At 38.0% G+C, this 26,013-nt stretch overlaps 1 protein-coding gene across 2 annotated transcripts in view; it reads left to right on the forward strand.

The window, feature by feature from the left end:
• The window catches only part of Eml6 (EMAP like 6), a 258,148-nt gene that overhangs the window by 92,760 nt on the left and 139,375 nt on the right, over window positions 1-26,013 (forward strand). For both annotated transcript variants that reach the window (XM_026399927.2, XM_026399928.2), the window contains exons 2-6: window positions 7,891-8,050; window positions 10,717-10,815; window positions 14,509-14,577; window positions 21,556-21,741; window positions 22,536-22,671. In XM_026399927.2, coding sequence (XP_026255712.2) covers window positions 7,891-8,050; window positions 10,717-10,815; window positions 14,509-14,577; window positions 21,556-21,741; window positions 22,536-22,671 — 650 coding nt within the window. The remainder of the gene's footprint in view (window positions 1-7,890; window positions 8,051-10,716; window positions 10,816-14,508; window positions 14,578-21,555; window positions 21,742-22,535; window positions 22,672-26,013) is intronic.

Consider the following 26,013-nt stretch of genomic DNA (forward strand, 5'->3'; position numbering starts at 1 on the left):
ATACTGCTTTCCATAGTGGTTGCACCAATTTGCAGTCCTACCAGCCATGTATGAGTGTGCCTTTTTCCCCATCTTTGCCAAAATTTATTAATTTGTATTTCCCTTTTAGCTAAAATGTTAATAATCTTATGTATTTAATTGGCCATTTGTATTCTTTTGAGAAGTTCAGACCATTTGACTATTTTTGACTGGATTACTTAAGTTTTTTGAGTACTTCATATACTCTGGATATTCTGTGTCAGATGCACTGCTGGCAAAGATTTTCTTCCATTCTTTGGGCTGTTTCTTAGCTCTGTTGATTCCCCCCACACCCTTTGTTGTGCAAAAGCTTTTTAATTTTAGGTAATCCTACTTGTTAAATCTTGCTTTTGTTCACTATGCTTTTGGAGTCCTATCTAGGAAATCTTTGCCTGTGTTAGTATCTTGATAGTTTTTCCTGTATATATTCTTTTAGTATTTTCAGAGTTTGGGGTCTTATTACATTGAGGTTTTTGATTCATTTTGAGTTGATTTTGTATGGGGTAAAAGATGGGGGTCTAATTTCAATCTTATATGTGGATATCCAGTTTCCCAGTACTATTTGTTGAAGAGGCTCTTCTTTCTTCAGTGTATGTATATTTTTGGCAGTTTGTTGGAAATCAGTTGGTTGAAGATGTATGGACTTACTTCTGGGTCCTCATTCTGTTTCATTGGTTTGTTTTTATGTGTCTGTATTTTATGTGAATGCCAGACTGTTTTGGTTGCTGTGGCTCTGCAGTATGTTTTGAGGTATTATGATGCCTATAGTTTTGTTTTGTCTTTGCTCAGAATTGCTTTGGCTATCCAGGTCTTCTGTGCTTCCATGTGAATTTTGGGATTTCCCCCCCCTAATTCTGTGAAGAATATCACTTCTATTCTGATGGAAATTACATTGAATCTGTAATTACTTTGGGTAGTAGGGCCATTTTAACAATCTTCATTCTTCCAGCCCAAGAACATGGAAGGTCTTGCCACCTTTCGGTGTTTCCTTGAAGTTTTTTCTTCCGTATTTTGTAATTTTCACTGTGCAGGTCTTTTATGTCCTTAGGTTTATTCCAAGTGTGTGTGTGTGTGTGTGTGTGTGTGTGTGTGTGTGTGTGTATGTGTGTGTGTGTGTGGAGGGTGGGTATTGTATAGGGGATTAGTTTCATGACATTTTTCTGAGTTCATTTTTTGGTGTGTAGAATAATTACAGATTTTTGTATGTTGATTTTTGTATCCTGAGAGTTTTCTGAGTTTATCAGTTCTAATAGTCTTTGGATGGGAATGTTTAGAATCACAACATCTGCAAAAAGTGATAATTTGACCTCATATCTGTGTGCTTTTTTCTCTCTCTTGCCTAATTTCTCTGACCAAAATTTCTAGTACCATATTGAATAAGAATGATGAGAGTGGACACGACTTGTCATGTTCTTGATCTTTGGGGGGAAAACAAAGCATTTCTTCTTTGAGTATGATGTTGGCTAAGGGTCTGTCATATAATAGCTTCTGTTATGTAGAGGCATGACCCTTCTATACCTAATTTCAAGACCTTTATCATGAAGGGGTGTTAAATCTTATCAAATGCTTTTTTTTCCATCTATGGAGATGATTGTAATTTTTATTCTTGATTCTGTTATTGTGATCTACTCCATTTGTATATGTTGAACTGTTCTTGTATCTGGAATAAAACCAACTTTATCACGGTATATAGTATGTTGATTTCTAATTGCTAGTGTTTTATTGAGGAATTTTGCCTCTATGTTCATCAAGAATATTGGCCTGTACTTTTATTTATTTATTTATCTATTTATTTATTTATCTATCTATTTATTTATTTATTTTTGTGTGTATATGTGTCCTTGTCAGGTTTTGGTAGCAGGGTAATTCTGGCCTCATAGAATGAGTTTGGAAGAATTCTTTCCCTTATTCATGGAATAGTTTGGAAGCGCTGGTGTTCCTCTTTAAAAGTTTGATAAAATTCAGCAGTGAAGTTATCCTCTGGGCTTTCATTTGTTGGGAGAATTTTTGTTACTGATTTACTCTCATTATTTGTTACTGGTTTATTTATTTAGGTTTTTTATATCCTCTTGGTTCAATTTTATTAGCAATATAGTTCCTCACAATATTCCCTAATGATCTTTTGAATCTCTGTGGTTATCAGTTGTAATGTCTGTTTTGCACCTGTAATTTTATTTATTTGGGTCTTCTCTTTTTGAGTTTGAAAAAAAATTGGGTAAACCTTTCTCTAAGAACCAGCTTTGCTTTTTTGATCTTTTTCTATGATTCTTCCAGTCTCTATATCATTTATTCCTCTTCTGATCTTATTTCTTTCCTTCTACTGATTTTGAGTTTGGTTATTGCTTTTCGAAGACCTTAAGATGCATCATTAGCTGTTTGAGATTTGCTTTTTTTTATGTAGGCATTCACTGCTGTAAATTTCCTTCTTGGTACTGCTTTTGCTTTATCCCACATTTGTATTGGTATGTTCTGTTTCATTTTCATTTGATTCAACAGATTTTTAATTTTTTTTTCTGACTTGCAACGAAAAACTGTTTGTTGAAAATGTGTTCTTCAGTCTCCATGTGTTTGTATAATTTCTGTACTTGTTGTTGATTTCTAGCTTCATTTCATTGTGATCAGAGAAGATACAGGGTGTTATTTCAGTTTCTTAAAATTTGTTAAGATTTTGTGGCCTAGTATTTCAGGAAAAAAAAACAAAACTCCATGCTCTGATAAAAAGAATATGTACTCTTCAGCCATTGAATTAAGTATTCTGCAGATGTCTGTTAAGTCTACTCAATCTGTAGTAAAATTTAGCTCTGATGTTTGTTAATTTTTTTTGGTCTTAGATGATCTATCTATTCGTGAGAATGCAATATTAGAATCATCCACTATAATATTACTATATTGGGTCTTTCTCTCCCTTTACATCTAGTGCTGTTTATTTTATATAATGGGTGCTCCAATGTTTGGGGCATATAAATTTATAATCATCATGTCTTCTTGATGAATTTTTCCCTTGATCAATACATAGTAACCTCCTTTGTCTACTGATTTTGTCTTAAAGTTTATTTTGTTAGATATAAGTACAGCTACTCCTGCTTGCTTTCGAATTCCATTCTCATGATTTTCCATCTGTTATTTGTATGAGATGTCCCCCCAAAAGTTAATGGTAGACAATGAAGGAAAGTTCAGATATGAAATAATTAGATGATCAAAGTTATGACCTAACTGGTAGATCAATACATCTGATGGATTAATAATTTTGTATGGATTACAGGTGGTAGCTGTAGGCAGGTATGGCATGACTGGAGGAAGTAGGTCATGGGGAATGTGCCCTTGAGGGTTATATTTGGTTTCTTGCATCTGCTCTCCTTTCTACTTCTGGCTGCCATGAGCTGAGCAGCTTTCCCCTACCATCATGTTCTGCTTCATTTCAGACCCAGAGCAGTGGAGTTGTCTGACCATGGAAGGACACTGAAACTAAGCCCCAGATAAACTTTTCTTCTTCTAAGTTGTTGTCAGATATTTTGGTCACAATGATGAAAAGCTGACTAATATACCATCTTTTCACCTTCTGTCTGAATATCTTTGCACATAAGGCAAGTTTCTAAGAGACAGGGTATTGTTGGTTCTTATTTTTAATCCAGTCTGTTGGGTTTTTTCTTTTCTTTTCTTTCTTTTTTTTTTTTTTTTTTTTTGGAAAGAGGAGAGTACTGGGGATTGATGTACCACTGAGCTACATCCCCAGGGATGTTTCACTTATTGTTTTTGAGACAGTCTCACTAAGTTGTCAAGATTGGCCTTGAATTTTTGATCTTCCTGCCTCAGCCCTCTTAGTTGCTGGGCTTATCCGTGCGTGCCATCACACTTGGTCTTTTTATCAGAGAATTAATACCATTTATATTTGGTTATTACTGAAAAGTGTAGACTTTTCCTGTCATTTTATTGATTTATTTTTTTCTGGTTATTTTTCATATTCTTTGTTTTTATTTGTCTTTTAAGTTTGATAGTTTACTTTTTTGATAATGTTTCATTTCTCATTTGTACATCTCTTCTAATGGGGATTGATTCTTCCATGTGCTGTCATGATGGTGATTATCTTTCTTCCTCTTTGAGGTGTAAATTTTCCTTAAGCCTCTTTTGAAATGTTGGTCTAGTGGTCATGAATTCCCTTCGTTTATTCTTTTCTTGGAAGCATTTTCTTTGTTGATTCTGAAGGATAATGTCGCTGGGCGTAGTAATCTTGGTTGACAGTTGCTTTCTTACAGGATTTGAAATGCATCCATCATGTCCTCCTGGCCTTTAGGGTTTCTTCTAAGAAATCTGCTGTTAGTTCAATGGGTTTGACTTTAAATGTGACTTTCCCTTCCTCCACCATGGCAGATCCTCAATGCCTCCAAAGGCAGAGGGGGCAACCAAACCACCAAGTTCTGTGCTGGAATGGGGTAAAGGAACTGTAGGATCTGTCATCCTCAATCCTGGCTCCTGGGCAAAATCACAGCTGACTCTTCTTTCCCCACATCTCAGAGGGCAGACCCCTCTATCTGTTGACTCCAAAGGGCAGTATCCTATGCTTTTCTCTGCATCAAGACCTACAGAATAGAACTCCCAGCAGGCTTGTGTTCCAGTCACTCCCTTGAGCCAAGACTCTTGAGTCTACCACTGCCCAGACAACGCAGTAGCGTGTCCACAGGGTCCAGGAGATATGAATATGCTGGGGCTTCTGAACCACAAAGCAGTACAGTTTCAGATAATAGGACCCTTCTCAAGGGGGTTGAAGTGAACTTCTCTAAGGTTAACCTGCTGGGCAGATTCCACGTCTCTTTGCTTTAGGCTGTATGTCTGTAGGATATAGACTTCTGCACCATCATGCAACTTTCTCTTTCACTTTTAGAGAGTTCCCTTCTCCTGGATGTGGTACTTCTACAAGGTTTTGGAGTTCTCCATTTCTCTTGCTGTAATTGCTAGTTTATGAATTTCACCAGGTCTTGATCTCTCTGCTGTTGATTTCTGGTACTCGCCCACTGCCACTTACCTGCATGTATGGTTGTATGCCTGTTGCTTTAGTCTGTCCTGTGAACAATTTCTGGATGCCTCTATTGCACCATATTGCTCCCTTCTGCAAGTATTTAATGCTTACTCTGCCATATCATATTCTAGGAACTATTTAGTGTTGGAAAACAACTGCTTTTATTAAGTATGCACTCAGTCAAATCCTCTTATTCATAGCCCTTAGGACTCCAGTGCTCACCTGAGGACATCTCCTTGGTTTCCCCACTAAAAATTGGATGGAATTCAGACCAATTTTCCCAAAGACAGACTCACAGGCTTCAGATTCTAGTATACTCTGTGTGTCACAAAACCCCGTTGCCCAAGCCAAAAACTTCTATTGACTTTGACATGCTCATGTTTTTCCTTAACCTCAAACATTCTAAACCCTCTTTTTCTCTTTCCCTAAAAGCTCCTGATTCATCCTTTACCTATCTTATCTCACTATCTCCCGCATAGTTCCTAGCTAATTTCTTTGCCTCTTCCATGAATACCCATGACTTATCTGTCCTTTGCATTTTATTGTGAAACATGCTTGCAATAGTTGGTGGTGACCTAACTTCCCAGCCTGGTTAAGTGGACTTTCATCAGCTGCCCCTGCCTGCTGGACCCATCTCATTTTGTGCCCAATTGTCTTTTTCCATGAATCCCCTTTTGCATCTTATCTTTTATATGAAGTTAAGCTCTCTCTAATATCCTGGGTAGCTGGTCTCTCCATGTTCCCTCTGGCTATGTCATTGTATGTGTGGGCATGCACACATACAATGATGATATTATATAATTATTTCTTTATATGTCTGTCCTCCTTAAGGTGGGCTCTGTGAAACACAGGCAGTGTCTTTTCTGTTTATATATCTATTACACTATATCTCACATACCCAATCCTTAGTTTTGTTTAATGAATTAATGAAATAAAATATACCAGTTTGTCACAGGGTTTTCATAGACAGCCTCCAGCCACTTAGTTTAATGACACATGCATGGCATTTCTAATCTTCCTGCAGTTTGCTAGGATATTTCCTGCTGTAGTTTGCATCTGAAGTGTTTCCCAAAGGTCCAGGAGCAGTGAACACCTGCTCCCTGGGGTGGGGGCTGTTGAGAGGTGTTGGGACCTGGTGGGAGACCATTGGGGGAAGAGGAGGGGGAAGAGCCCTTCCTCTTTCACTTCCGTTTGCTTCTCTCAATCATGATGTGTTACTCTGTATCATGTGCTGCTGCATCATGCAGTTGGCCAAAGGAATGGGGCCAGTTGATTAAGGACTGAAACCTCTGAAACAGCCAAAATAAACCTATTCTCTCCTCAAGTTAGTTATCTCAGTTTTTTTAGTAATGGAAAATTATCATACTTATAACCCATCTACCAGATATATCCCCAAAAAACAGACTGGGAGGCTCCTTTTATACTTTGTCTATCATCTCTTAACAACTCTAATTGCTAAAAGGTACTACAAGCCTAGAAAGTTTCAAAGCCCTATCATTCACCTGTTGTGAATGAGTTTCCTTTTTTTATATTACTTCCTTATAAAGATCCTCAAGGATATTTTCTAGAAGACACTTGTACATGTCTAACTGGCATTTAAAACTGTTTGGGTGCAACATGCCCTTTCAAAATCAAACAGACATGCATGTGTTGCTCATATCTATATAATGCCAGTCACACAGATGATGATGATGAAACTTGTACTGTGCTCAGTCTGTGCTGGGCACTGTAGTAAATGCTTTAGATTGATTACATCATCTATTTCTATATAGTATCTCTATTGGGTTGATGAGGAAAGCAAGCAAAAGAGAGCAATTTGCCCACAAAAAATTAATTTGTCCATAGAAACCAGAGATAGTAAAGGGCAGCCAATAGGCAAATCCAGGTGTCCTATTCCAGAGCATATACTTAATAACATATGGAAATTAATAAGAGCACACATCTAAGAGTAGACTCTTAAGTCTACTTTTCTTCACTGAGCAGATACTGAAAATTGAATTTGTGAAACATTGTATTTCTGCTTATTCTGTGAACAGAATTATCAGTTTCCTTGGGTAATGTGCTCTTTTTTGTTTTTATTTTTTAAAATTCTAACACATGTTCTTAGAAGGCACAACTTCTTCATGCAATGAATTTGAAACATTATAGTGATGTTCTCACCTAGGAATAATGATGATAACCTTTCTCTCTCGACTGCTACAGATTCCTTGAATTTTTTGACAAAGTTTTATTTTGATTGGACTACTGAGGAAAATTGCTACACAAACCACCAACCTAGTAATTGGCAGTTCTCTTGATGTCACAGTGATTTATGTAAAATGGAAATTTTCATTTAAAATGCATAATCTATGACAATGGCCTCAGAAACAGCACTTCACTTTGGGACCTGTCCGTGCTTTGAAATCCTAATGAGGACAGTATGCAGTGTTCCTGCAGGCAGGTTTAATTGATTGGAGAAGTGAACTTTCTCCTAGCAACAAGGTTCCCCCCACCAAATTTAAGTCAAAGCTAGCTTGAAAGTAGAGCAATGTTTTGTAAGTACCCATCATCATATAAAGCATTATAGACTCATACAGATTTTCTAATTGGAGAGTTATAATAGTATCTGCTTTTCAAGGTAACCAAATAGGTAAGATCAGATGAAATCATCAAATTGTACTAACCCTCTCTTTACCAAAGTTAAACATTTCAACTTGGACCCATAAGGTAATTAATTACTTTGGGATACCTTAGACTCTTGGTTTTGAAATCAGCTCATTAGATGATTTAAAATGAGAAACAAATTTGAATAAAAGATGATCACTGTCTGTCTTTTATGTAATTGGAAGATGTAAAAAGAGGACATTTTTCTCTTTCAGCCTTGCCTTACACCCAGATAAAACTCTCATTGCAACTGGCCAAGTTGGGAAGGAGCCGTATATTTGCATATGGGATTCCTATAATGTCCAGACTGTGTCTATTCTCAAAGATGTTCACACACATGGAGTTGCCTGCTTGGCTTTCGACTCAGATGGACAGGTGTGTACCTTTCTCTGTTTATGTTTTCCTTAATTACTTTTTACAATTCACCTAAAATTAGAAGGCACATAGCCAACCTTTGCTGGCTTCTCTTGGCAGCCTTCTTCCTTGAATTCCTCACAGCTTTTACCCTTTTCCAAGCTTGTTGTACTGTCATCAAGCTCTGTGTAAGCACCCCACTGTCTGGTTTAACAAAACCTCCATAGAAGAAGTCATGAGCTTATGAAGGTAGGCCCACCGTGATTCAGCAATTCCATTCTGACATCCATTGTAGCTTCCCCCTTAGAATAAGGACTGGACCCAGCCATTTTTGCAGACCTCAAGTCCTGAGCATCATGTTCTACCCCTTGATTTCAGAAGGTAACATCACCTAATAATCCACTGAGAAGATTCTCTTTGACTCTTTACCTTGAGGTCATTTCTGACTCCTTCTCCCCACCACTCCCAATTCGAGCAGTCATCAATTCCTGCGTATTTATAAGTTTCAAGTTTCTTTACAATAACTCTGACATTCATTCTCCCCTTCCCATTCTCACTGCCACTGCCCACTAAGTTCCAAATTGGAGCCATGTCCAATTTAGTTTAAGTAACTTCTGGTCCCCTCTTAGTTTCTTGATAACGCTTTTCATCAACTGAAGGAAACGTTAAACCATTCTTTAAAACCAATACAATCTCAGGGTACCATTGAGTGAATTCCACACTTTGTAGATGGGCCTTCTAGGTTAGGTCCAAGTTCCAAAGTAATCAAATTGGACAAGTTAGTAAGATTCCTCTGCCAAGTCTTGTGCTTTGCTTACTTGCGTGGCCCCTTGAAGAGAACCATTCTTTGAAGACACTTCAAGGGTGAAACCTTCCCAGTCTCTACAACAAAGATATCCCTGCTTCACTGGATCTATAGCAACGCTTGCCAGAAAGGATGTTAATATGTTACAGTAAAGAATGGAAATGGGTCATTCCTGGCTGCCACTGCATGTGCCTTCCTGCTAAGGCTGTGCTTCTCCATGTGCCTTTGCCACCCTTCCTTTGTCTTTATCATCTTCTGTCAGTTAATTCCTTCAATTCAGTTTTTGGTAAATTTTGGACTTGGTTTTGTAAATCAGTGCCATGAAATGATCTGGGACATTATTCACAGAAGCTTGACAACTAGGAGTTTATAAAAAATTCAGTAATTATAGGAGTTGACCAGGTTTGACTTCTTTTTAAATAATTCACATTTACTTGGTGTTCTCTGCTAGTTTAGTCATTATTCAGTCAAACTTAGTTGTTATTTCTTTCTAGCACTAGATTTATTATATATGTAGGCCCCTGACATATGTGATTTTAATTTTACTAGATGGTAACCTCATTCAGTTTTGTCAGAATGATGCATACATGCCACATCTAAAGAGCAGTGGTGGCTGGGTAGTGATAATTTGTTCAGGCTTGCAGTTTTATTGACTTCCTCCTGATTAAATTGAATGAATGTGTCAGGATGCATATGTATGTATAAGTGTAAATTTGTGCTTCTATGTGTATCTATATGCACATTCTCTAATCTCATTACTTCAAGCAAACATCTAAAATTTATTCTGAAATATAACAAGAAAATGTAATGCAGTGGAGGGTGATCCATCTTTAACTATTAGTTCTTCGTACATGTTATTTCATTTAGAATCCTAGCTATTCCTTTAGGGCTTTATTTTGAAGGGTGGGATGGGGTGGATTGCGGATAGGCAACTGTCAATTGAGAAAAATAACTCTTATTTGTTTACAATTATGGATTTCACGGCTTGTTGATGCCTATTGCTTCAGGTCTGCTATATTCCCTGGACAGAGTTCACTGGAACCAAATGATATTTAGAAAACAATAAATGGCCCATTAGTTCACAATTGACAAAAGGCAATAGAAATGCTTATCTAGGGGTAAGTGGTTCAGTGGTAGAGCACTTGTCTAGCATGTGTGAGGCACTGTGTTCGATTCTCAGCACCACATATAAATAAATTAAATAACGGTCTATCAACAACCAAAAAAATATTAAAAACAAAAAAATGCTTTTGTAGGTAACCATAGGACCTGTCACTACAAATGAACAATATCCATTTCTTTTGACTTTTTTTCATTCAAATAAGAATCTTACCTTTCCCATGTTTAGCTGCTTTCTTTCTTTTTTTTTTTACTACTAAAAAAAAATGAGTGGAATTCACTCATTCTAATTATATGAATAAAAACACAACCACATCTTATTTCCATTGCTGAAACCCTTGATGAAAAATTACAGCAGAGACCTTTCTTAAGGACATGTTTTAAAATCTCTGAGTTTCCTAGGTCTGACATTAAGATTTTAAACTAAAAAAATAAAAAAATAAAAATTTAACCCTTGCTTTCAAGTTCTGGTCCTATAACTTCTGCTGATCTTTCAGGACCTCATGAGAGTTTGAATATGTTCTTCCTTTTTTCAAAAAGACACATGAGCAGTGGCTTTTAGTTTTTTTAAATTTTGGTACCTACTAATGGAAGTCATCTATTATACCTTTTGCTCTGTGTTTAGAATGGATTTCAAGAAATCAGTTCATAAGAAATTCAATGCCTGTCCTATAGGAAGAAATCACTATTTGTTGAAAGTAAACATGAGTAATAGGAACTCTTCACATCATTTTCAGATATTAAATTATTCATTTTTTTTTAGCGTTTAGCCTCTGTGGGACTGGATGCCAAAAACACTGTCTGCATTTGGGATTGGAGGAAGGGAAAACTTCTGGCCTCAGCCACTGGCCATTCCGACCGGGTAAGACCTTTGTTAGATCAAACTATGCAGTTTTCAAAACTGTAGCATAATTGTGATATTGCTTCTCAGATTAGTATATTTCTAAAAAATAAATGTGTTACATGTAGGTTTTTTTCCCCTACAAAGTCAATTTATAAACATACTATTTCTTTTAAACATACTATTTCTTTTACTAATGATGTAGTGTACTATGTTAGCATCATTGCTTCTGGAGATCACATACTTTGAATTTCTACTGCTTTTCATAGATGAAGAAACTTTTTTTAATCTTTATTTTTTCTTAAGTTGTATATAGACTCAATGCCTTTGTTTGTTTTTATGTGGTGCTGGATTGAACCCAGTGCCTCATAGTTGCGAGGCAAGTGCTCTACCACTGAGCTACAACTCCAGCCCTAAAGCAAACTTTTGATGCTGGCACTTGACTTCTTCCTAAAATCAAAATAGAATTAAAATTTAAATTATATATGTAGTTTAGATGTATTCATTTAGACATGGAAATAATTGCTAGAAATATTCATGATTATAAGGGTATGCATTTTAATTTCAAATGACTGTAATGACAATTTTGTGATTGTTATATTTGAGAATGTTGAATGCACACTGTGGCCTGATTACCATTCATATTGAAGTCAGTGTGATGAGAAATGTTAATTCCAAGTAGTCATGGCTGGCAAGGTAAAGAATGGAGCAGCTATATGCACACAACTGGTCAGAATTCAAATTTCCCCAGTGTCTTGCATACTTGAATAATTCAACTCCTTTCTTGTCTTGCTTTCTAGTTTAAAAGAAAAATGAACTTGCATGAATATCTTACCTTGAATTTCTAGTTGTTTTGTGTTTCTATACAATATAATTATCTTTCTATATAGAATGAGGCCATAATTAAACTTTAAGTTCATTATCTCTTGCATAATTGGAACTCTGAAAATATTTTATAAGAATGTTACGTTCATCCGGAGATGTATAGTTATGAAGGGACTTCATAGCTGTTGCAAATTCCTCTCCAGGAACAGGTCTTCACAAAACCTCGCAGTGACAAGCAATATAATCTAAGTGTTGAAAAAGGACTGGGGCCCCTTTGATTCAGTGGATCCCAACCCTAGCTGCATGTAGAATCCCCTAGAGAGATTTTACTGCATAGTAACAAAAGGACTTTACCCTCAAGGATTTTATTTCTTTTTTTTCTCTTTCAGTGCTGGGGTTTGAACCCAGGATCTTGTGGGTTCAAACAAGCACTGTCCCACTGAGTTTTTCCCCTGACCCCAGGGATCTGAGTTTAATAGATACTTAGTACTTAATGAAATATTTAGGTTGAAATATTTCAGTTCTTGAGTTTTGGTTGTTACTTTTCCTGCTCATACTGTGATCCTATCATACATATCTTGCAAGTTGTGTTGGACTGGATTAATACATGAACAGCCAGTGATTACCAAAAGTGGACTTGAGACCCAGTACACAGGAATGGGATGCCCTAACCAACTCTGATGAAAACAAACTTCATGTAATTTCTAAGTAATTCTGAAATTACTACTTCTAATTCTGCATCATTTTATACAGCCTGATCTAATATATTACATTAGTCTGGTTTAATATACTATGTTAGACTTTTGGACCTATTGCCTTGGAAAAAAATATTGTAAATGCTTATAACCAGTAAAATATCCTTACTTAGAAAAATGGCCTGATGTGTAGACCTTTGTATACAAACTTTCTATACCTTTGCATATATAAAGTGCTTTTAGTGTGTTGCTAAATTCCTGTTAAACTAAATTTGGCCTGACCCTGTCTCCATGTCTTAAGTCCCTACCAATCTACAAACCAAAAGCCTAACTTAGAAGTGTACTTTTGAAACAAATAACTGAGGCTCAGCCTATCATAGCAGCTGAGCTTCAGTGAATTGCAGGCTGCCAACCGAGCAGACCATGCATAAATGAGGCAAATGCCAAGCTCTAGCACCATCTGAGCTATTGGTACCTGACTTATGTGTCCTGCCTGCATATGTTTCAGGGTGGAGCTCCTGAATCTATGCTGGTCCTGAGGGCTGCCCAGTTTGCAAAGGCCTCTGTTCAGTTAAATTTAATTTCTCTAAGTTGCTGCTTTTAACATGTCACGTGACCAGCTTATCTGATCTCAATGACTGTCCTTTTTGCACAGTTATATTTTCCAATTGGGGGTAGATTGTAAAAAGTGCAGTGTTAGTCTAGTGAGAAATGAGTCCAGATTGCTTTAATGAAATACCTTCCACTGTCCCTAGGCCCTGTTAATTTGTATCACATAGTTTGTTCTTTATTACTGATGTCTTTATTATTGGTGCCAGTATGAGTTATTGGTTGCTTATGATTAACTTCAAGATTATTTTAGTCACTAACATACTTAACATTACATTTGTATAATAGTGCTCTGTAACCTGCAAAGTGATTTCATTTACATTATCTTAACTGATCTTATATATATATTTTTAGATGTTGATAGGCCTTTATTTTATTAATTTATTTACATATGGTGCTGAGAATCAAACCCAGAGCCTCACACATGCTAGGCAAGCATTCTACCACTGAGCCACAACCCCAGCCCATCTTAACTTATAACCAAACTGAGGTAGAATTATCCATTTTGGAGATAATGAAGTTAAGGTTAGAGATGCTGGGACTGAGCTCAAATAGGGAAAACGAATCCTTGGACCAAGTCTTTTTTCTTTAGTGCACTTTCTGGAGCCCATAATTCCTCCTTTCTAGGTGATGACAAGCTAGTGGCTTAGGTTCCTTCGCTTGTCTAGACTTTGTCCCTGACAATTGTTCCCTTCCCCTTCTGAGTACTTCACAGAATGTGGTCCATGGACCACCTGCATCAGAATCTCCTGGAGACTATTTAAAAATTCAGGTCTTACTTAGAAAACTATGGGATATGATGCAGGATCTTCTGTCTATAATGTTGTAGACTCTATTCCAAAACCACCTAATGAGAGTGTCTTGAATGAATCCTAGAAAAACATATTTTAAACAATCAGGATAGACACATTTGACTTTCAGTGTTGGTGGACCTCTCTTCCCTGTCTCCAAATGGCAATAGAACTCACTGTAGTCTCTCTGGTAGCTTTTAAAGAATGACAAATAGGATTGGCTCCTATGTTTTCAGTTCCTTAGAGAATTGGAAATGTGAGTATTTTGGGTCAAATTAAAATGAAGGTTTAAAGGACTATTTTAGGTGGGCTAATTAGTGTCAGATAACTAACTATGTCTCACATTCGGTGATGATTAGAAGATGTTGGTCACATTAAGTTGTAGTTGACAAAAATCTTCCTGGCTAAAAGGAAGCATTTTATAATGCTTTTAATTTTTATTGAAAAACTGTCTCCAAAGTGTTTTATCTGCACTGCAAATAAAGGTAGAAATTTGATTTAAAAATTACCCTAAATCATGAGAATTTGTTTATCCCAGATGAACAAAAATAAAATATGATGCTAGTTCCCAGTTCTGGGGTTAATTACCTCTCTATTCAGGCCAAAGGTAAGTAGACATGAGGTGGTGAAGAGTTAGCTGTACCTGACTTGTTCCCAAAGCTGAATCCCAGTTTTCCATTCTGTGCAGGTTACGTTGTACTCTAAGTGTTTTAGGATAGAGACTTAGCAGTTGTACTGGTTTTCAGAAGAAGATAGAAACACATAAAATGACCAACTTTTTTTTTTTTTTACAGATTTTTGATATTTCCTGGGATCCATATCAGCCAAACAGAGTGGTTAGCTGTGGAGTAAAGCATATAAAGGTAAAGTAGTTATTAAACAAATTTTCTATACGTTGTATGAAAATAATTTTAGGTGTCAATATAATTGGGGGTTCAGAGATTGCTTGACTTTACTTTTTTTCCTTAAACTTGAAGCCCTTTTACCTGTTCCCCTGATCCTGAAGCAAGCCAGCATCAGCTGATAGTGCTCTTTCAGAAATACAAAGTCATGATAATCAAGTGAAGCACTTAGCAGGCAGCTGAGAAAGAAACTTTGTTAATTAAATACTCAACTGGATGCTTCTGATACTTCTAGGATGTTTTAAAATAGTTTCACTTTTTAATGTTATGAATTAAGTTTTTATATTACAATGAATGTTTACTGATATTGCTCATTGAATCTTTGACACATTGGTGTATTTTCTTAGGTGTTTAACATAGGGATACAATACAGTCCTTCCTAAGCCATTGGTGTGTTTTTTTTTTAACCTTTTAAACTTTTTTTTTTTTTTTTTTTTTTATTGGTCGTTCATAACATTACATAGTTCTTAATACATCATATTACACGGTTTGATTCAAGTGGATTATGAACTCCCCCTTTTACCCCGTATACAAATTGCTGTATCACATCAGTTACCCTTCCATTGATTGACATATTGCCTTTCTAGTGTCTGATGTATTCTGCTGTCTGTCCTATTCTCTATAACCTTTTAAACTTTTATTTATTTATTATTTTATGTGGTGCTAAGGATTGAACCCAGTGCCTCACACATGCTAGGCAAGTGCTCTACCACTGAGTCACAACCCCAGCCCCTAAGCCATTGGTTTTTAAAAATTTTGCAGTATTGGGGATCAAACCTAGGGCCTCATGCATGCAACATAAGTGCTATACCATTGAGCTACATCCCCAGCTCAGGCCATTGGTTTTTAAATGTCTCCTGCCTTCCTCTAGACTATACAGGCTGAACCTGCCTCCTACAAGGCCCACATTTGCTTCTTTTTGTTTTGTTATACAGCTAGCAAAATTAATACCATCAACATACCCTGCTTTCTCATAGCAAAAATTTCTCCTGAACTATGGGATATGGTGCAGGATCTTCTGTCTATAATGTTGTAGATAATATAAATCCAAGTCCATAAATAAGAGTACAAAAATCATCCTGGTGAATGGAGCATGTCTGAATTTCTGTTAATACAAAAATGGTACTTTTCTAGATGAATCGAGTAGATCCTGTCATTCCTCCAAACTGCCCTTCTTGTTTCACCACATTCCCAACTTTTCCCTAGTGCACATAAGTACCAGTAACACATGGACCTTGCACATAAGTACCAGTAACACATGGACCTAGAAAACTTATAAGGAGAAGCATACATTATTGTTTTATCATAATAACAGCTATTTCTTCGAGGTCAAAATATCTAAAGATCACACAAATTTATATTATCCTGTTATGAAAAGACTCTAAGCCACATCACTCTATTCCAAATGAATGGGGTGGGAAGTATGCAGAAAAAAGTACATCTCCCTTTAGTTTTCTTCCTACAGCTGAAGTTTAGATCATATAATCTATCCGAGGGGGTAAAAATCTTGTGGGTTAGTTACAGATAAATGCAGCTACACTGTTATCACAAGAAATTTTGGTAATAATTTTTGTAGTGTGGTATTTAAAGGTATAAGATGTTCTACCAAGACCTTAAGGCTTCATAAACATTTTAAGTTTATGGTATAAGATGGTATTCAAAGGTATAAGATGTTCCGCTCAAAGGTATAAGATGTTCTACCAAGACCTTAAGGCTTCGTAAACATTTTAAGTTCTCGTGCAAAGACCTCATCTTCAACCTGAGAAGATGTCTGATGGCATGCACTTTTTGCTTTAGTGGCAGATGGAAGCTCCTTTCCCTATGCTTTGTACAGTACACCTGAAAGACCAAAAATCTTGTGCCATTTAATAAATATTTGCTGAGTTTGAACTAGGTGAAAGAGCAAGCACAGACCTTGTTTTCAGTAACTTGAAGTTTAGAAGTTAAAATGTTGGAACAGAACATCCTGTAAGAAAGGCAAAACTCCAAACCTCCCAGGGTATAAAGGAGATCCCATATGGTAGGAGATACATTGTTCTGGAGCCTTGGTAGGCAGCAGAGCCCAGGGAGGCTTTCCCTTTAAGTCAGGATGTTAGGGAGGCTTTGGTCACCCATGGAGTCATTGGCACTGGGGAGCCAGGAAGGTCCTTGGATCTTGATGTGTGCCAAGATTACCAATGGTTGCATCATTGAAGAACTTCTTTATGTAGTTTGCTTTGCATGAGAACCATTGTTTTGAAAGATTTTGGGCAAAAATAGTCATTAAAGAATAGTTCCCTTAGCAACCTTTTGTTAATCAAAGATGTGTCTCTGCGGCATGAGTTTCTGATCAGCTGAAGATAGGAAGAAGCACTGAGTTGTTTTTCAAGTAAAGTAGTAAAGAATCATGAGCTCATGATGAGCTGATTTCCATTAGGCTCTGGTGGTTTCCTGGATATCTGGGAGCCACAGTCCAACCCTCACTGTCCAATCTTCTTCCACAGGAAGCTGAGACCCAGGAGGGTACTTGATTTTGAATCCTGATTTTGTTTCTCTTTCTTGACCCTGGTCAAGCTATTTAATCTCCGTGAGACTGACTTTCTTCCTCTCCCACCACCAAATATGGGGATTGCTATCTCCTGAATTCATTGAGTTGCATTAAAGAGTGTATGGTACCAGTAGGGGCACAACCATGTTAATTTTTCCTTATTTCCTAGCATCACAGAAATGGTGGCAGAGAGATTTAAACACATCCTTTGGCTCCCTTTGTAGCGTTCTTCCTACAGAGCAATTCTCTCTTTAATGGTCTGTCTTGGCTTAACTTTTCTCCAAAACATAACATTAATTGGGTTCTAACTAGATGAGCTGTTTAATTGAAAGAATTCTCCAGTTTCCTCCCTATTTCTTTCCATCCTTGGTTAACTCTTTTAGTTCTAAACACACAGATAAAATTCTGGAACTTTATTTGAAAGTACTATGCTAGAAAAAAAATATCCTGGAAATAATATCCTGTGGAAAACAGTAGCATTGACATCATTCAATCCCCATCAAAAATACTATCCTGTTTTCCGCTTATCCTGTTTAGTTATTGTAGCAGATTTAAGCATTTTTTCCTAAGCAAAAATGAGCATCTTTACCTCAAATGGAAGAATCTGCAAATGTCCACCCAGAAAGCCTTTATGAATTTTATTTAGAAATACAGAACAAATTTAAGCAGGCTTTGATAAGTTGTCTTCACTACCTATATTCTATATTTGGGTTCCAGAATTCCCCCACATTTTCTCCCTCCCCAACCTGTGTTAACATTGAGTGAATGATTCTAGTCACAAGTTGGGTACAAAAATCTTTGCATTTCAAGAGAACATTTTTATGTGAAGGTTTTGTAGCCAGGGTAAAAATTCTTCCTGGTTTTGTAAGTTCTGTGTTTGGCAAACAGGCAAATTACAATTATCTGAAACGAATGCTTGCAAAACAGTAACAGTTGAGCATCATCTGCTTCATTGGTTTTACAGCAAATGAGCCTACAGGTCTGTGCATACTGTTGAGCCTTCTCCAATTTCTAGTTGTAGACCTGGGAAGCCTGGGGGACTACCTAGGGCTTGATGAACTCCAAGGCACCTGCCAGTTCTAACAAAATTTGCATTGCAATTTGTGAATGGAGATTGGAGAAGATAAACAATGTCTCTCCATTGGATGGGTATTTAATGATGCCAATGCTACTCTTTTCCAAATAGAAAATGGTCTCGAGAAGAGATAATATCTTGGGTATTTTCCATTCTCTGCAGAAAATCTTCTGGCATCATATCTACATATGCCTTTTAAGAGAACCCTTTGATTTTTTCAGAATGTTTCATGTCATTACACCTACTGACTGGGTGATTGTTTTATCAGAAAACCTTTATATGATCACATCTGAGGGTGTTGGCTTTTTTTTGTATGCGTGTAGCTGTCCATCAAAAAAAATAATTAACTGAAGCTGACAGTGCACATCTCAAGTCAAAGGACAAAATACTCTGTTTAATCCTCCTGCATGAGGAGACACGAGGAAGGAAAACACCTGCCTTGGGCATCTCCATGAAGCAAGTTTTTTTGTCATATTTGTATAAACAGTAATTATTTGTGTCCAATTGTACAAATTCAGAGTTAAAACCTCAACTTAGCTTAAACCTAACTAGCCTTTTCCCTGAATGTTTTTTATTCTTTCGATGTACACTTCAGTGCCTTTTCACAAAAATAACGCCACCTAAAGAAATGAATGGCGCTCCTCCCTCAAGAGGGGCGTCCTGAGTTGCTCCCCATAGCTGCACACCTGCTTCTCTTCCCACTTCCTCCAGGGCTGCCACAGTCCCCACCATGCTACCAATGGTGCAGTCGTCCCCAGACTGCCTCCCTGTGTACCCAGCTACACCAGGGGACCGCCCTTCTCCTCTCCTGCAGGCACATAGTATTAGGGTTGTCACTGGATTTTTTTTTTCCTTCCTCACACACTGCTGTCACCGGGAGGTGTCTGGTCCGGTCCTCCTGAGCCTGATGTGATTTCTTCCTCTCCACTGAGCTGAATCCTATCCTTGTTCATTCCATTTAATGTAACTCAGGGGTTCCTCTAGCTTTGAATTTCCTTGTCCCTTGTGCATAATCTGAACATGCTATCTTAAAATTCTCATTCTTTTTTTTTCCATATATACATTTTCAGTCGACTTACAGATCTCAGAGTAAATATCAAGATTTCGTTGGTTCCTCGTGTATGACCCCCATTTACCTGTGCCTTTGCCAAGTCACTGATGCCTCCTTTCCCTCACTGCCAGATGGGGACAGTCGTTGAATCTGTCTTTGGCCAGTTCTCAAGCATATTAAGTTATCATGAAACACTTCTGTTCTTTAAGAGATCAAATAGCATGTGGAGAAACTTTTATAAACTGTGAGGTGCTACGAAAGTGGCAGTGAAATTATACCACTTCATATTTCAAAACTATATCAAAGAAAAGTGTTGGATTTCTGTGTAATTATGAGTGTCCCTAATGGTAACGGTCCTCCCTTGAATTGTGCAACTAAAATGGAAAAACCTATTCAATCCTTTGACTATATGGAAATATCACTCATATTTAGAAACATATTTCTACAGTATAGAGGTGTAAAGCTTTTAGTTAGAAAGCAATTATTTCTAAATATATATACACATTAAAAATGCCTGGGCAATATATCATAGGCTTATAGGAACTTACAAATAAATATTAAAAGGAAAATTATTTATTTCTAAACCTCACTGCAATAAACCCATACTAACATACTAATGGTTGAGTCAGTTTTTTTTTTTTTTTTTTGTCACTGTGACCAAAACACCCGACAACTTAAGAGGAGGAAAAGTTTGTTGGCTCCTGGTTTCAGAGGTTTAGTCCATGATGGGTTGACTCCATTGCTCTAGGCCTGAGGTGAGGCAGAACATCATGGTGCAAAGGCCTGGGAAGGGGAAGCAGCCCAGGACATGGCAACCAGGAAGCAGAGAGAGCTCTGCTCACCAGGAACAAAATATAAATGGGAAAGGCATACCTCGAGTGACCTACATACGCCTCTAGCCACAACCTGTCTACACCCAGTTAATCCACAACAGTGGATTAATCCACTAATTAGGTGATGGCTCTCATATCCTAATCATTTCATCTCTGAACATTCTTACATTTTCTCACACATGAGCTCTTGGCAGATACGTCCTATCTAAACCTTAACAACTAGTTTTATCATTTGACAAAAAGATAAAGACATGATTCATCTCCCCTTTTTGGGGGGAGTACCAGGATTGAACTTGGGGTCACTCAACCACTAAGCCACATCCCCAGCCCTATTTGGTATTTTATTTAGAGACAGGGTCTCACTGAGCTGCTTAGTGCCTTGCCATTGCTGAGGCTGCCTTTGAACTCTCGGTCCTCCCTCCTCAGCCTCCTCAACAACTGGGATTATAAGCCTGTTCTACCACACCCAGCCTGATTCATCTACTTTAAAAAAAATGTATTTGTTCTTTTTAGTTAAAAATGACAATAAAATGTATTTTGATGTATCATGCATACATGGACTATAACTTCCCATTTTTTGTGGTTGTACATGTTGTGGCATTACACAGGTTGTGTATTCATATAAGAACAGAGGAAAGTTATGTCCAATTCATTCTACTGTCTTTGCTATTCCCATACCCCTTCCTTCCCTTCATTTATCTTTTTCTAATTCAGTCAATTTCTATTCTTCTCCCCTCCCCCCACTCATTGTGAGTTAGCATCTGCAAATCAGAGAGAACATTCAGCCTTTGGTTTGGGGGGATTGGCTGATTTCACATAGCATGATAGTTGCCAGTTGTATCCATTTACCAGCAAAGCCAGAGTTTCATTCTTCTTTGTGGCTGAGTAATATTCCATTGTGTAAATGTATCACCTTTTCTTTATCCATTGATCTGTTGAAGGGCACAATAGCTTAGCTATTGAGCTGCTATAAACATTGATATGGTCGTGTCACTATAGCATGCTGATTTCAAGAGATTCATCTACTTTATTTATTTATTTATTTATTTATTTTTTAAATCTTTATTTTGTTTATTTATTTTTATGTGGTGCTGAGGATCGAACCCAGTGCCTCACATGTGCAAAGGCAATTCTCTGCCCCTGAGCCACAACACCAGCCCTCATCTACTTTATTCCAAGTTTGAGAACATTGGCATTTTCTATCATATTGCTATTAAATATTGTGCAAAGTTTTGAAATTCTGGAACATTGAAAGTTTAAAAAATATTATTACAAGATTTTCTCATTAACCTAGAGGTAGGCTGAAATGTTTTCTTTGCTGTCACTATGAAACAATCTGTGCCTAATTCAGATATAGTAAATTATGTAATAGGCACTGTCATGAAAATACCAGTAACCCAGCACATCAGAGTACTCTATTTTAGATCCACTTATTTTATCTCTTACTTGCTAGTTTTGGACACTATGTGGAAATGCCCTAACTGCAAAAAGAGGGATATTTGGCAAAACGGGGGATCTTCAGACCATCCTTTGCCTTGCATGTGCCAAAGAAGACGTCACTTACTCTGGTGCTTTAAATGGTGACATCTACGTCTGGAAAGGGCTCAACTTAGTCCGCACCATTCAAGGAGCACACAGTGTGAGTATTACCACATGGAAATTTGGAAATGACTTAATCAGTTAAGACACATATTCCTGTATTTCAGATGATTCTGTTGAATACTCCTGAAGTATTCATGAAGATTTCCCAAAGTGTTTTTGTTCATCTAAGAAGAAACATATTTCATAATAACTGAATTCAGTCTCAGTGGGTCTGGGATGCTGCTGCTGCTGCTGCTCTGTGGCCCACAGTTGGACTAGGAAGGCCATAGGCAGCTCTTGCTTTCATGCTAGTTGGTGAACTAGACCTTCCTCACTCCATTGAGGTGCTGGGTGTTGGCTCCTGCATTAGTGTCACAGGTTCCTAAAATGTAGGCAGATCCATGGGGTTCCTAAAACGTTGCTTTTTAAAAAATACAATCTGTGATCAATTTAGAAATGGTTAAGGAGCACTAGAAGTACTTGGGGCAATGGTTATAATCATTGCAGTACTGGAGAGTGAACCCAGGGCCTCACACATGCTCGGCAAGCAGTGAGCTATATATCCAGCCCTTTTTATTCTGTGACTGGGTCTCATTAAGTTGCCCAGGCTGGCTTCAAACTTGTGAACCTCTGGCCTCAGCCTCCTGAGTAACTGGGATTACAGACATGCACTGCTACCCTGTTGATTGTTTTTCTTGTTGTTGAAGACTATTACAAATGGCTACTTTGGTCTATTGTGAGAATTTCAGTAGAGAACAAGCTGTTTTATTTTTTTGTTTTGCTCTTGTGTTTTTAAATCAAGATTCAACTGTGGCAACTATAATGATTGCAGCATTATCTATTAATCAACAGGCTGGAATATTTAGCATGTATGCTTGTGAAGAAGGCTTTGCCACTGGTGGGCGAGATGGTTGTATACGATTATGGGATACTGATTTCAAACCAATAACCAAAATCGATCTCAGGGAGACAGAACAAGGATACAAAGGTAATATATGTATGAATGCTTATCTGTGACTCTGAGTGTTAAACACAATGCCAAGTTCTTTATTGATGTTTAAGAGGCATCAAATATAATGTGAAATTCTGTATTTCTCTGTACCTCACCTTATTCTATAAAGGATTAAGGAAGTTTATGTAAATATATTGAATAAGACCAGCAATACATTAAAAATAAGTGGACATCCTTTTTCCTAAGTGGCACAAAGTTGTCTGTATATGCAGGAGGTAGTTTTCAGTGATCAAACTAAGAAGTGCTGGACAAGTTGGTCACCCTAGATGTGACTTTTCTCAGTCTCTGAAAACAGAAATGAATGATAGGAAAAATGGGACAAGGAAAATATTCTTAAAAAAATAGCTTTGAACTAGTAGCCAGTTTAGAACTGGCTACTAGTTTAGTAGAAGTCTAGAACATGAGCTCAGAGTTAGGGGGCCTGGGTTAAAGTCCAAATTTTAACTCATGATTTGAGACTTCGGTCAGATTTCTTAACATCTTTGGGCCTGTGCTTACTCATAAATGAGTGTAATATTAGCAGGGAACTCAGAGTTTCATGAGGATTAAGTATACTTACACAGTGCTGGGGATAAATCATGATGCATAGTCAGTACTCTGTAAGGGGTAGCTGTAATTCCAACATACAGAGTGTGTGTGTAGAATACCAAGCAGCTCATACACATTTTTGCGCTCTCAGGGTAGGCCTATTACCTTTTCATAGATAAAGAATTTGAAGCTCAGAGATAGCAAAGTAGAAAATGCAAATAGGAAAGATAAGACACAGTCATAGCAATGTTAATATTCTAAGCACAGATGGTCCCCAGACCTGACCCCAGGCTCCTGTAGCCAGTGCTGAGTGAGGAGTGCTCAGTACCATGAGACCTAGGATCCACGAGATGAAAACTTCAGTATTCTTCAAGTGACGGGGAATCACTTCCCGTTGAGATCAGAGAGAAATTTCATGAGAGTCTCCTTAGTAAGGATCCTTGACATGGAGGTTCACAGTCTCTAGAAAGCCTGAAATGAGTTATTCTTCATGGATCTTCATCACAAAGTCTGTATGTGGGCTGATGATGGTGCTGCCACACATGTTCTGTAGGCCACGTCTTGTGGCCATGTGCCCCACTCTCTGCTGCCTGGGGTAGACTTCAGAGGACTGAGAGAAGAAAGAAGGGACTGCACATCCCTCCGGCCATCCTCCTTAAATAGTGTTTTCAATCAAGCTTTCTTAAAAATTGAGCATCTGGGAAGTGAGCTGGACATTGTACTTCCTGTTTGTTACCACGAGGCCAGCTTCTTTATATAACCATTAAATGAAAGAAAGTGTCTTGACAGTCGGCTCTTATAGAGATTGGACTGTTCCTTCCCACAGAGGCTCAGAACCCTGGTGTGAATCTATCTCTGGATACAAGTTGCAGTGGGTGCCTAGGAAGCTGTAGAATTTGAGGTTGACTTTGGTGTATGGACAAGGAGAGATCGGATGAAGGTCCTTAAGTTCTCCGTCCAGAGCATGATTCAGTGTAACTTAAAAAAATATTTAGAAAAATACTTAAAATAGATATGAACAAGCAAATCCCTGTAGCAGCAATATTTGGAAAAAAATAAATAAAGCAGTCAAAATGTTTTGACCTTGAACCTTCTTGACATATCCTTCAAGGTATAACTAAAACCAAAACATTTCCTCAGATAACTGATGAGTTAACTTGCTAGATAGGATGGTTGACCATAAACTGGCTAAATATTGGGAGAGCATAGACTTGACTTGAAATAATGACTTCCTTTTGGCAATGATATCATTATCACTTTGTTCACCTCTTTCAAAAATCGTATCTTATAATTAATGTGTAAAATTTAAAGCACAGGGATCAGGACAGAAGCCATTATTAATTCACCCTGCTATAATTTTTTTTAATCTGATATGAAGTCCTTGACCATGACTCTCAAAGGCCAGTTTAGGAACTGGTTCTAAATGAGCAACTATGTAATGAGGGTTTGTATTGATCACACACAATCAACCCCATGGCCAACTCCTGTTTCCCACGTCAAAAGAGGATAGTTAGGGATATCTTCCATCTTGTATCCCCGTCAGCAGATTCCCACACACTTGCCTTTACAGGATCAAAGTAGTTCTGGATGGTGCATGGTGAACAGGTGGAACTTGAAATAAGCCTGCATCCTGTGGGATGTGGCCTATGGTACCTGGGCTTGAGGTACATTGGGGAGGGACTACTATGCCTATTACATGAATGGCTAATGGGACAGTAGCCTATATTTCAGGAGGAGAAATGGACTCTGCTTTTAAAGATGTAGATTATGTTCCTGTTCAAGCCCAAGGGAGTCGTAAGTGGGGTGGGGAGTGGGAAGGAGCTCCCAGGAGAGTCGGGGTGGGGACTGCTCAGAACGCAGCCTCATAGATCACTGAGTGTCCAGCCATCTTCTTAAGTTTTAGAATTGCTGCTCCTAGCTGATACTCTTGTCTAGTTTTTAAACTGATGTTAATGCATCTTTTTAATAAAACTTCTTATGGTAATTAATGGTAATAGTATCTGTAAAACATGGGCTTAATGTACTTTTTTTGGCTCATTCAAGTTTTAATTATTGAAATAAATTTTATCCACATAGCACCCATTTAAACACACACCCCCCCCCCCAGCATGGTGCCTGGGATGACCTACTTTGGGAGCTCTGTCACACAAGTCTCCTATGGACCATGAACTTTAATAGAGATGCTGGTGTCCATTCCAGCTCTCAGTGGAAAAACCATACACATCTCAAGTGAAAAGAACAAGAGGCTCCTGACTGAAGTGTTGGTAAAAACCAAATCCAACCCACCCATCACCCCAACTCGGAGTTCTCCAGCCTTCATGACCTGAGCTGTGCAGATCTTGAGCCAGAGCTCGGTGCCAGCCTCACGCTACAGAAGGCAAGGAGGCTATTGTGTTTGGAAGCTGCTTTTGCATAGCTGAAACCCCAAGAGAGTCTCCGAATAGGCCTCCTGTTGTGATCACTGAACCAGCTCTCCAGGGACAAGGGTAGGACCTCTAGAACACACGGAGATGTGTCCCAAGACCACAGTGAGGCAGGAGTCCCCAAACAGGTGAGGGACTTAAAACATGTAGGATCTGAGGAGATCAGAGGTAATGAAGAGGTAAACGGTGTTCTGGCCTAGACAGGTACCACGCCCTTGATCCCTCAGCCAGGGCCTGGACCCTTTCAGCATGCCTTTTAGTGTGGGGTTAAAGAAGAGGGAAGAAAACAGGGTGCAGAAAGGACAGAACAGAAAGAATGGAGTGGACAGATGTTTGGGGTAGTTTATCACACCCTGAAGGAAATCTT

This window comes from Urocitellus parryii, chromosome 12 (genome assembly GCF_045843805.1).
Source record: "Urocitellus parryii isolate mUroPar1 chromosome 12, mUroPar1.hap1, whole genome shotgun sequence".
NCBI classification, from domain to species: Eukaryota; Metazoa; Chordata; class Mammalia; order Rodentia; family Sciuridae; genus Urocitellus; species Urocitellus parryii.